Source organism: Podarcis melisellensis (genome assembly GCF_964234715.1).
Source record: "Podarcis melisellensis genome assembly, chromosome: 3".
Taxonomy (NCBI): domain Eukaryota; kingdom Metazoa; phylum Chordata; class Lepidosauria; order Squamata; family Lacertidae; genus Podarcis; species Podarcis melisellensis.
The window spans coordinates 20,541,921-20,554,411 of NC_138530.1; the positions used below are offsets into that span (position 1 = coordinate 20,541,921).

A 12,491-nucleotide genomic window follows, 5' to 3' on the forward strand; every position below is an offset into this window, starting at 1 on the left:
CACTTGGGAAGACAGGCGAACTAATATCAGTGTACTGGAAGAAGCAAAGATCACCAGTGTTGAAGCAATGATTCTTCAACATCAGCTTCGTTGGGCTGGTCATGTTGTGCGAATGCCTGATGATCGCCTTCCAAAGCAACTACTCTATTCCGAACTTAAAAATTGAAAGTGTAATGCTTGTGGTCAACAAAAGAGGTTTAAAGACTGTCTCAAGGCAAATCTAAAAAAAAAAAAAAGTAGTGTAAACACTGACAACTGGGAAATGCTGGCCTGCGAGCTCTCCAGTTGGAAAACAACCTTTACCAGAGGTGTCATGGCCTTTGAAGACACTCAAACTCAGGATGCAAGAGAGAAATGTGCTAGGAGGAAGGCATGCTTGGCAAATCCACACCGTGATCAACTCCCGCCCGGGAACCAATGTCCCCACTGTGGAAGGACGTGTGGATCAAGAATTGGCCTCCACCGTCACTTACAGACTCATTGCTAAAACCGTGTTTATGGAAGACAATCTTACTTGACGATGAGTGATCACCAAAGAAGAAACCAACCCCTTTTCACTGAGGCCTAAGGCAATGTTGAAAGCTCAGATATACGAGCTAGGGGCCAAGTGCCACCTAGTTAAAATCAGATAAAATCGCCACAGTGGAATGTCTGTTCGCCAGGGTGTTGGACTGGGGGTCTCATACAATGCTATGGTTTGACGATTCTATGATCTCAACATTATTTGACTCTAGCTTCCTCTTAACAACAATTCACTTGTCCCAGTACGGAAGGAGGAGAAACACACCCAGTTGAGACGGACTAAGGCAGAGGTGTTTAAGCTGTGGTTGCCAACCTGGCTCCCAGAAATCTCCACATAGTCACAATTGGATCTACACCAGTAAAAAACGCACCTGGCGCCTGGCTAATTTCTAACACTGGCCTAAGGGGATGGCAACTTGCTTACTTTTCTACAGATACTTAGTTTCCAAGCTAAATTTGGCTTATTGGGGTTGGCTGTTAATGAGAAGATGCTCTTCTTCAAGCCATTGTTTGTCAAGCTAGTTTGTTTGGAGGGGCTTGGAAATAGGGCACTTGGTCGGGAAAAACCCCTGTGAGTCAGGAGCAATGATATCTGTATCTGACGAAGTTGTTTGCCGAAAAACATAATTTTGATTTCACTCCAGATAGCTGTTTTAGCTTTCACACACACACACACACACACACACACACACACACTTGCCAGTGTGGAATAACCATGAAAGTGTTTTGTTTTTGTTCGGGAAATGTGTGCCCTCCTAATTCCTGCATGAGAGCATTTGCTTTGGCAGTCAAGGTACCTGATGCTATAACATTTCACATGTAATTTTTATTATTTGCTGTGTTGTTCAATGATATGTCAGGCCTGGTATGTCAACATGCACAGGGAAAGCTGAGGAATATAAATTGGTGCGATGCCCCCAGGTCATTTTTAGACCATTGTGTTTAACATATGTGACATGTCTGAGTTAGCTAGTGATTGAATTAAAGCTCGTGATTGACACAGCAAGCTTGCTTGTGACAGGGCTGAGGGCCCGTAGCATACATCAACATGCACGGCAACACAGGAATGTCAACTTTTAACAGCTTTTTAATGGTTTCTCTGCACGTCTAATGTATCGGAAATGGATGGTTTTCTTAACTTTCGGGAGCATGTGGATTTCCGTGTACATAGCAATCATTGTTTTTTTCCCCTTTGCTGACAGTTAAAATGAATACTTATCATCTCGTGGAAATGTTATTATTCCATAAGAACATAAGAAGAGCCTTTCTGGATCAGGCTATTAGCCTATCTAGTCCAGACATCCTGTTGTCGCAGTCAAACAGGCATTATTATGCTGACTTAGGCCTTCCTACTGGGTCTGCTGTTGCCTTTGCTCTGGAGGCCCAAGAGATGAAGTGGGAGAATCCAGGATCAAGGCAGAGCTTGGGTTGTGGTCAGAGAGATGGGTGGTAGTTATCAAGTGAGACACCCATGAGATAGGTCCCTTGGTTGGGATCATTTCTGGTTCCTTTGACCCTTTAGGTCATACTCAGATGATCTTTGGGTTTCCAAACCATTTTGTCTGGGTCAAGTGGGATTGTGACAACAGTTTGGTTAAATCTCCGCACAGCCTTGAAGCACATACACACTCTCTCTCTGTCCCTGTATAAACAGGGCAGGGGAGAATCTTTGTTACTTTGAGAGCAGCTCACACTGAAAGGTGGGGAATAATAATAATAATAATAATAATAATAATAATAATAATAATAATAAATTTTATTTATATCCTGCCCTCCCCAGCCGAAGCTGGGCTCAGGGCGGCTAACAACAATCAAAATAGTCCAACATTCTAAAAACATTCCTTATAAAATTAATTAAGATCAAATTAAGATCAAATTAATGGCAACCATCAAGCAAAATTCTGTGCAGATTGCCAGAGGAGGGGGTCAGGCTGCGCCCTGACCAAAGGCCTGGTGGAACAACTCTGTCTTGCAGGCCCTGCGGAAAGATGTCAGGTCCCGCAGGGCCCTAGTCTCTTGTGACAGAGCGTTCCACCAGATTGGAGCCGTGGCCAAGAAAGCCCTGGCTCTAGTTAGGCCAGCCTAACTTCTCTGTGGCCTGGGATCTTTAGGATGTTTTTACTTGCAGACCGTAAATTTCTCTGTGGGGCATACCAGGAGAGGCGGTCCCGTAGGTACAAGGGTCCTAGGCCGTATAGGGCTTTAAAGGTTAAAACCAGCACCTTAAACCTGATCCTGTACTCCACCGGGAGCCAGTGCAGCTGGTATATTTTAGTAGCCCTCCAGATGTCATGCAACCCAGTCGCTTAGTTGAGTTTATGTGACTTGGAGCATCCTGTGGAGCTTATGTACTCTGAATACACTTTTTAATTTAGCCTAGGGGTGGGGAACCTCTGGCCCACAGGCCTAGTAAATGCCCACCTGCTATCGAGCCACGTTCAAGATCCCTGTATTCATTTACATAGCCCTGAACGACTTAGCTCCAGGGTACCTTAGGGATTCCCCGAACCCTTATATCCCTTTTCAGCCACTGAGGTCAAGTGCAGGAGTGTCATTGCTTGTCCCTTGAGTCAGAGAGGCCCTTCTGACACTGATATGAAGTAGGGCCTTTAATGTCATTGGCCCAGTCCTGGCAGTAAGGATTCAACAGGTGGCTTCAGTTTCAACCTTCAGACGCCTGTTGAAAACTTTTCTATGCAGGCAATTAAGATAACATCTTTCCATAATAGTTAGTTGATGGTTTCTGATTTTAAACCCATATGTGTTTTTATTCTGTAGATATAGATGTAGGTATAATTGTAAACCACTTCGATGTTTTTCTATGATTTAGTGGTATATAAATATTTTCCTAAGTAAAATAAATAAAAATGAGGTCTGTTGGGTCTCCCCTTTTGGCTAAGCTGTGCACACCTGTCCCTACATCTGACGTGCAAAGAAAGATTGCAGAGTTAGCTGATTGATCTGTATAAAAACAAACCAGGACTCAAGCCTGTGTATACCCTGTGGTTCAAAAACAAAATTAAAATTCTACACCTAGGTAATCCATAACTTGGTCTAGCAAAAATGGGATTCTACATCCTGTATACATTATGCAAGGTGACCACATATACATTCTTTCTCTTGATTTGCATACTTAGTTTTGCATAAGTCTGCTTTTGCTAAGTTAGGGGAGGGGCAAAACTGAGGACCCCCCTCCCACACACACAACCCACTGAAAACATAGTTCATTCATCTCTGGGTTTTGGTCCTATGGAAGCCATTTTGGCACATTGAACAACTGACAATAATACAGCTGTAATAGCACTTTCACATGTGAACATACAAAGCTGCCTTATAAGCAGTGAAACTATGGGTCCCCCTGCAGTCAGCACAGTTACTAGATCAATAGATTCACTGTGGTTTTGAAGGTGTTCCCTGCCTGTTATGTGTGTCATATGTGTTCTCCATTTCTATTTGCCGTTTAGATTCTAGCCATTAACCGAGGGGAGAATCTCAAAGTCCTGACAGTGAAGGTCAACATTCCTGACGGTGTGAAGTTTGAATTCTGTAGGTGGTGTGTAAATGCAAGGTCTGTATGAGGGCATTTATTCGTTTTTCTGATCAGGGTTCGCTGAATGCATTTCCCTTCTCGGTGTGAATTTATAAATGTTAGGCCTACACTTTTGGACTAGTCTAAAAACCTTAAGCTGGGAGTGAGTAGCCAATGTGGTTCTCTCCAGATGTTGGAGTCTCTCCCATTAGACTCGGCCAACATGGCCAATGATCAGGGTTGACAGGAGTTGTATGCAACCCAGCAATACCTTGAGGGAGCAGCATTGGCTATTGCTGCTTTAGATCTAGTAGGGCTGCCATATTTGGAAGAGCAAAAAAGAGGACACATTTGCCGACTCTACTTCTAACTATGGATCGCTTTGGCGACTCTCACTTTAAATACCCCCTACTATATGTCGGTGGCGCTGTGGGTTAAACTACTGAGCCTAGGGTTTGTCGATCAGAAGGTCGGCGGTTCGAATCCCTGCGACGGGGTGAGTTCCCGTTCCTCGGTCCCTGCTCCTGCCAACCTAGCAGTTCGAAAGCACCTCAAAGTGCAAGTAGATAAATAGGTACCCCTCTGGTGGGAAGGTAAACGGCGTTTCCATGCACTGCTCTGGTTCGCCAGAAGCGACTTAGTTATGCTGGCTACGTGACCCGGAAGCTGTATGCCGGCTCCCTTGGCCAATAAAGTGAGATGAGCACTGCAACCCCAGAGTCGGCCATGACTGGACCTAATGGTCAGGGGTCCCTTTACCTTTACCTTACTTCTAACTATGGATCACTTTGATGACTCTCACTTTAAATACCCCCTACTATATGTCGACTATAGAAGCTGTGATATATTGCTAGTAGCAATGTTCTTAGCTTTCAACAACAAAATAATAATAATAATATGTATTATTGCCACATGAAAGTATTTGGGCTCACGTTTGCATCTTTGTGAACATAAGCATGCACAGAACAATTTATTAAACTACATGTACATATGGACTCTCCTGAAGGAGACGGGGATGTTAACTCTTGCACTCCCAGATTCCTTCTCCAAGATCTTGCAGCTGAGCCAGCATCCTTTTAGTTCAGCCACAAGAGAAGGGATTCATACAGCATGTAGCTAGTTTAAGATGCTGCTGTGTTGTGATTCTCTTCTGGGTTACTGTATTGTGCCAAATTTCAAAAATCCACCCAGACAGAAATTTTAATCCTGGAAAAAAGGTCGTGTCTGGGGAAAAGAGTACATGTGGCAACCAGACCTGGAAAAGAGGATGTGTCCTAGAAAAAGAGGACACATGGCAACCCTGCGATGGGAATGTGCCCTGCAAAGTAAACTGGAACAGTAACTGCTGGCTTGGCTAGCAAATAGAGCACTGGGCATGGAGATGGGGGAAACCTGGATCAGATCCAAGATAATAACATCATCTGTATAATGCAATAATATTTTGCATGGAGAAGGTTGAGGCTGAAGCTGGTAGAACTCTTAAGGCCCCCTTGTGGCTAGATGAGACTTGACCTGGTGACTATCTGGATCACAGTTTCCTTCCATTGACCTTTGGCTATAACAGCAATAGTTGCCTGGATTTGCTTGGGGTTGTTGTTGTTGTTTTGTATGCTTGCTGGGTTAGCAGTTGTTGTTGACTGTTTTTATTTGAACTCTTAAGTGCTGGGGAAATGTAATGCAGTAGAAGATCTAAGGTTTCTCCGGGAAAACCCAAAGCAGCAGTCAGTCAAAGTTCTGTCTGGGAAATCCAAAGCAACAGAAGATCTTAAACAGATGAACATAAAATGAATTGATGCATGCATGCAAGTAGTAGCCAGTTTCCCATTTATCTCTCTGGTAGTCTTGACAGTTAGCTCGTAAAATACACGTTGGGTAACCAATAGGTGCTGGCTGTGACCATGAAGATTTGACCATGCTTCTAAATTGTGACAAGTGCCCTTGGCTGCTTCTGAACTTGGCCGGGCTGTTTCAAGCTGTTACACTTGAGTTAATTTCCTACAAATTTGGTTGATAGTAGTGACCCAAGTCTTTGTCATCTGTTTGGCTTCTGTTACGCAGATTTTGTTAACCGCCTTGTATGTATGCATATTCTTAGAAGAAGTCAGTCTGCAGGTTTCAAGGACTTCCAAGTCCCATAAAGAGGGTATTTGTAATGGACTTTGTAAACCCTGTGCTAAGATTCCATTTTGCTGAAGCTATAGTATGGCTTTCAGCAGGTTACACTTGCAACATGTTACCAAATAATCTTAGTTTTAAACATTTTGGTGCACAGATGGAGACCAAAGGCCTATGCACAGCCTGAATTAATGGAGCTTCTACGTTATTCAACAGAAGACTCTTACAAGCGCCTTATTTATCCGCTTCTCTGCAGAGAATTCAGGTAAAGCAACACCCTTATGGATTGTAAACTGCCTTGTGTACCGTGATGTAGGAATATCAAATAAAAAGTATTTGCTTAAATTTTTAGAAGCAGCACTTTCATAAAAAATACAGCAAGGCAATTCTCACCGGGACTGGGTGGTATAGCGATATACAGTGGTACCTCGGTTCAAGAACAGTCCGGTTTAAGAACGATTTGATTTATAAACTCTTCAAAACCGGAAATAGTGTCTTGGTTTGAGAACTTTACTTCGGTCTAAGAATGGGAGCTGAATGTTGGAAGGGCACCGGTGGCGGGAGGCCTCATTAGAGGAAGCACGCCTCGGTTTAAGAACGGACTTCCGGAACGGATTAAGTTCGTAAACCGAAGTACCACTGTATAGTCCAAAACCGGTTTGAAGTCCATATTGTGATATTTTTATTTCATAATTTTTAAAAGGTAAAGGTACTCCTGACTGTTAGGTCCAATCGCAAACGACTCTGGGGTTGCGCGCTTATCTCGCTCTGTAGGCCAAGGGAGCCGGTGTTTGTCCGCACACAGCTTCCGGGTCATGTGGCCAGCATGACTAAGCCGCTTCTGGTGAACCAGAGCAGTGCACGGAAATGCTGTTTACCTTCCCACCGGAGTGGTACCTATTTATCTACTTGCACTTGACATGCTTTTAAACTACTAGGTGGTCAGGAGCTGGGACTGAACAACAGGAGCTCACCCTGTCACGGGGTTTCGAACTGCCGACCTTCTGATCGCAAGCCCTAGGCTCTGTGGTTTGGACCACAGCGCCACCCGCATCCCAAATATTTTTTTTCCTGGCAATATATCGTGCATCGTGATGTGTGTGTGTTTGTGCGCACATGTGCGCTATGCAAAAATCATGATGCAGGAAAATCTGTGAATCCAGCCAGTGCCTCCACATAGTTCCATCCTTATTTCAGACATTGTGATATTTCGGTATCTTGCGTGAAGGAGATTGCTTGATGCCTTAGTCCTCACTCAGAAGTAAGCCCTGCTTCAATCAATATTGATTGATTGATTGATTTCTATACTGTCCTTCATCCGAGGATCACAGGGTGGTTTACGATATAGAAATACATATCATAGTACAAAAAATGTCCCCCCCCCAAAAAAAATAATTAAAAATTAAAAGGTCAATTGTTTAATTAGACCTGGGAGAAGAGGAATATTTTTGCCTGGTGGCTAAAGATAAGTAATAAAGGAGCCAGAAAGCCTCCCTGAGGAGAACTTTTCCACAAGTGGGGAGCCACCACAGAAAAGGCCCTCTGGACCTCTCACAGATGAAGCACATAAAAACGAACTACAGACTGTAGGGCCCATGTTGGTTCATATAGGGAGAGTCATAGAATCATATAATCATAGAGTTGGAAGAGACCACAAGGGCCATCGAGTCCAACCCCCTGCCAAGCAGGAAACACCATTAGAGCACTCCTGACATATGGTTGTCAAGCCTCTGCTTAAAGACCTCCAAAGAAGGAGACTCCACCACACTCCTTGGCAGCAAATTCCACTGCCAAACAGCTCTTACTGTCAGGAAGTTCTTCCTAATGTTTAGGTGGAATCTTCTTTCTTGTAGTTTGGATCCATTGCTCCGTGCCCGCTTCTCTGGAGCAGCAGAAAACAACCTTTCTCCCTCCTCTATGTGACATCCTTTTATATATTTGAACATGGCTATCATATCACCCCTTAACCTCCTCTTCTCCAGGCTAAACATGCCCAGCTCCCTCATAAGGCATCGTTTCCAGGCCTTTGACCATTTTGGTTGCCCTCCTCTGGACACGTTCCAGTTTGTCAGTGTCCTTCTTGAACTGTGGTGCCCAGAACTGGTCACAGTACTCCAGGTGAGGTCTGACCAGAGCAGAATACAGTGGCACTATTACTTCCCTTGATCCTTGAGTCCTTGAGGCATTGCAGTCTGGAGCTGTTTAAGGCTTTGTAGGTAAAACCTCATTGGCAGAAGGTGCAGTTGGGCCAGGGTTGGCAACATATGCTCAAACTCTTTTGTCTCAGTGAGCAACCTGGCCTTTGAATTGCACCATCTGAAGTTTCCAAGCCATCTTCAGAGGCAGCCCCATGTATAGCACGTTGCAGTAATCTAACAATAAGCTGTACTTCCAAGTAGATCTGTGTAGGATCGATCTAATTGAAGAATTTTTAACACATGCTCTTTTAGTAGCGACGGTTTCCTGATTTGTTCTTTAGATCACAAGAATATGCAAAAAAAAATTTTGGCAAGTTGAAAGACATATTTCCCCTGGCAGCTAGCATGGTGGGAAATAATGATCAAAAAATGCATTGTAAATGGGGGAAAAATTTGACAGTTTGTGTATGCAAACGGCAATTTCCTTAACATTTTTAATGACAGCACCATATTGTGAGCCCCCCATATTGAGTAATACATCAGATGGTTATAATGGGTCTTGATGCAAACTGCTATGCTGCTAAAATTGTTTTATTGTATCCATTTCACAATCACTGTTTCGGTAATGTGCTCCATCATGTCTCTCTAATCCCATTTCTCATACTTATCTGGAGGGATTCGTGGAGGCTAATTGCTCTAGCTATAAGTATCTTTTTAGCTGTCATTCCCCCCCCCCCTTCCTAAATTAACGACCTCATAGTCATAATATTGGGCTCAACTCTGCAACGGTTGGTGTACTGACTAGACTATGAAGCAATCTGTTTCACCAATGACAATATAATGGCTTTTGTAACCAGCTGAAGTGGCGTTTTGGCGGTGCAGAAATGAAATGGGAATTAAAAGCATTTTAGGTTTTTTTTAAAAAAATGTAGAGTTCTTGTTTATTTGAAATATCACCATTCAGGATCTCCAACCTATCCACATCCTCTCTAAAAACAACACCTTCTACATTCTCAACAGTAGCCCTGTTAGTTAGCAGTCAACATCTACAACGAATAGTTCAACCGCACGGATATCCAGTGCCTTTGTCCAGATAGCGCAGGAGACTTCCAGTTGTGCAATGAAATGTTCCCCTCTTCTTCTCTCCCCTACAGCCCTCCACATGCCATCAAGTTGGCTCCAGAGGACCTCCCAGAGGGGCATGCGGGGAGAGGAGAGGAAGGAATAAGTTGTGGAAGCAAAACACAGTTTAGGAGCCGGGAGAAATCTGTACAGGCAATGACCAATTTACCGTATTTTTCGCTCTATAAGACGCACTTCCCCCCTCCAAGAATTAAGGGGAAATGTGTGTGCGTCCTATGAAGCGAATGCAGGCTCCTTGGCTTCAGTGATAGCAACGCGAAGCCTCCGAAGCGCAGAGGGAGCGCTATCAGGAATAGCCACCTGAAGCCTTCGGAGCGCAGAGCAAGTTCCCGCTGTGCTCCGGAGGCTTCGGGTTCCTTTTGCTGAAGCCGGGGGAGCAAGACTCTCCTGGCTTCAGCAGAGAGGGAGAGCTGCGCAGCGCCCCTTCAGCGAAGCGGGAGGAGAAATGGAAGGGACTCCGTTTCTCCTGCCGCTTCGCTGAAGGGACGCTGAGCAGAGAGGGGGAGAATTATTTTTTCTTGTTCTCCCCCTCTAAAACAAGGTGCATCCTATGGTTGGGTGCGTCCTATAGAGCGAAAAATACGGTACATGCGCCTGGTTGACACACATGTGCATGCACGCATCACAGCTACCTGGAAGTGGCTGGAAAAGGGGGTGGAAAGGACTTATGCGCTGTCCACAGACATGCACAATGACCCGGAATGCAACCTCCACATAAATGGGGAGTTGCCTGTACTGGTTCCTTTCTGTAAAGTACTTATGTAATGCCCTCCAAATATTGCTGGACTACAATTCCCTTCACCTTGACCCATTGGACAAGCTGCCTGGGGTGATGGGAGCTGGAGTCAAACAACATCTGGAGGGCACTACGTTGGCTACGGCTGATGGCCTGTGACAAGTCTCAAAGGCCAGACAAAAAGGGCCTCATTTCGCCCCTGGGCCAGAGGCTCTTCACCTCTGCCATAGATGCAAGTAAGGAGGAGGCAAAAGTTTCCTTTGAAGCAAGAGCAGATTTTCTCTGAAAATGTAATTCATTCAGGCAATGAAAAAGCTGAGTCACAGTCCACAGTAAGTGTACTGTCAAATTTCAAGTGCCTGAACAGTTTCTCCTATACATTCTTTTTAAACTAACTTTATTAAAAAAATTACAAGCATGAAGTGTTGTCTTTCAGAGCAAATGCATGTTCTGCATTTGTATGCAGTCATCCATGCTGCATCAAAACAGACTGGGGGGGGGAGGGAGTGTTTGCTCCTTAAAAAGTAAGAGTAGGAGAGACGGAAAAGTAATGGAAAAGAAGAGTTTGGATTTGATATCCCGCTTACCGATATATCACTACCCGAAGGAGTCTCAAAGCTGCTAACATTCTCCTTTCCCTTCCTCCCCCACAACAAAGTGAGGTGAGTGGGGCTGAGAGACTTCAGAGAAGTGTGACTGGCCCAAGGTCACCCAGCAGCTGCATGTGGAGGAGTGGAGACGCGAACCCGGTTCCCCAGATTACGAGTCTACCGCTCTTAACTGCTACACCACACTGGCTCTCAACAGAAAAGGGCAATGGAGTGTTGGTGTGAGGAAGCCAATATGCAGTTTTGCCTGCCTGTGATGAAATAACTCTGTTTTTTTGCTACACTCCTTTCTTAGATCTAAACTGACTTCAGACGCAGAGAAGGAATCTGTAATGATGTTCGGAAGGAACCTCCGCCAATTGCTTCTCATGAGCCCTGTAAGGGGACGGACCTTGATGGGAGTTGATCCTGGCTATAAACATGGTTGCAAACTGGCCATCATTTCACCAACCAGTAAGTGTGGTGCTCCAGCTGTGAGAAGCACTGGTTGTGTTATCAGGACATGTGTATCTAACGTCATGCTCTGCAGATGGTGTTGGACTATAGCTCCCATCTTCTGTGACCATTAGCTATGCTTGCTGGGGTCATAGGAATCCTGCAACATCTGAAAGGCATTACGTGGGCTACCCTATACTAAGCTAATGCTTTAGGCTGCTCAGCAGAAGAGGGAAACCCCAGGCAAATGGGGGGTGGGATGGGGAAGCAAAGGCATAGAAGAATTACCGCATTTTTCGCTCCATAAGATGCACCTAGTTTTTAGAGGGGGAATGCAAGAGAAAAAAAATTCTTTAAAGGGAGTGCTGAGCAGAACCTGTACGCATCCCAGGCTCTGCTCAGCGCTCCCTTTCACGAGCCACGTGGAGTGTGTGTGCAGCGCTTGCAGGCTTTTCCCCGAGGAGGGAGAAGCCCCCAAGAGCCGCACACATGCTCCGTGTGGCTCTTTAAAGGGAGCGCGGCTCTTGAGAGCTTTTCTGGGAGGTGGGGGAAGGGACTGAGGGGCTAAGCTAGAAGCTAGAACAGCAAGAGGGAGCGCTGCGCAGCAATCCCTCTCGCTGTTCTGGCTTCTGGGATAGCTGCGCAGCCTGCATTAGCTTCATAAGATGCACACACATTTCCCCTTTTTAGGAGGGAAAAAGTGTGGCTTATAGAGCGAAAAATACAGTAGTTTAATTTCTAATGGTTTGTAGCCCAATGCATTCTGGACTTATCTAGTCCTTTGGCAGGGAATTTCAAAAGAAAGAAGCTTGGTCTTTTGTTACTGCTATCTCCACTTTCCTTCCATTGTCATGATTCCTTTTAGGCACATTAGAGAACAAGGGAGGGACAGTAAAGTAAAAGGGAAGACACAGTAGAATAAAAGGTGATTCAGGATAAGCCAGGATAAAACACAGATGCGTTTAAGGAGACGCTTGAATGTAAACTTGGAAGAAGATGGTTGAATGCCAAGAATTAATAGGAACATCAGAAGCTGCCTTATACTGAATCAGACCATTAGTCCATTTAGCTCAATATTTTCTGGGAGGTGGGGGAAGGGACTGAGGGGCTAAGCTAGAAGCTAGAACAGCAAGAGGGAGCGCTGCGCAGCAATCCCTCTCGCTGTTCTGGCTTCTGGGATAGCTGCGCAGCCTGCATTAGCTTCATAAGATGCACACACATTTCCCCTTTTTAGGAGGGAAAAAGTGTGGCTTATAGAGCGAAAA

General features: G+C 44.8%; 1 protein-coding gene across 1 annotated transcript in view; it reads left to right on the plus strand.

Moving 5' to 3' along the window:
• The window catches only part of SRBD1 (S1 RNA binding domain 1), a 173,973-nt gene that overhangs the window by 25,565 nt on the left and 135,917 nt on the right, over positions 1 to 12,491 (plus strand). The window contains exons 10-12 of the mRNA XM_081903824.1: positions 3,987 to 4,090; positions 6,324 to 6,431; positions 11,087 to 11,244. Of these exons, the coding sequence (XP_081759950.1) occupies positions 3,987 to 4,090; positions 6,324 to 6,431; positions 11,087 to 11,244 (370 nt within the window). The remainder of the gene's footprint in view (positions 1 to 3,986; positions 4,091 to 6,323; positions 6,432 to 11,086; positions 11,245 to 12,491) is intronic.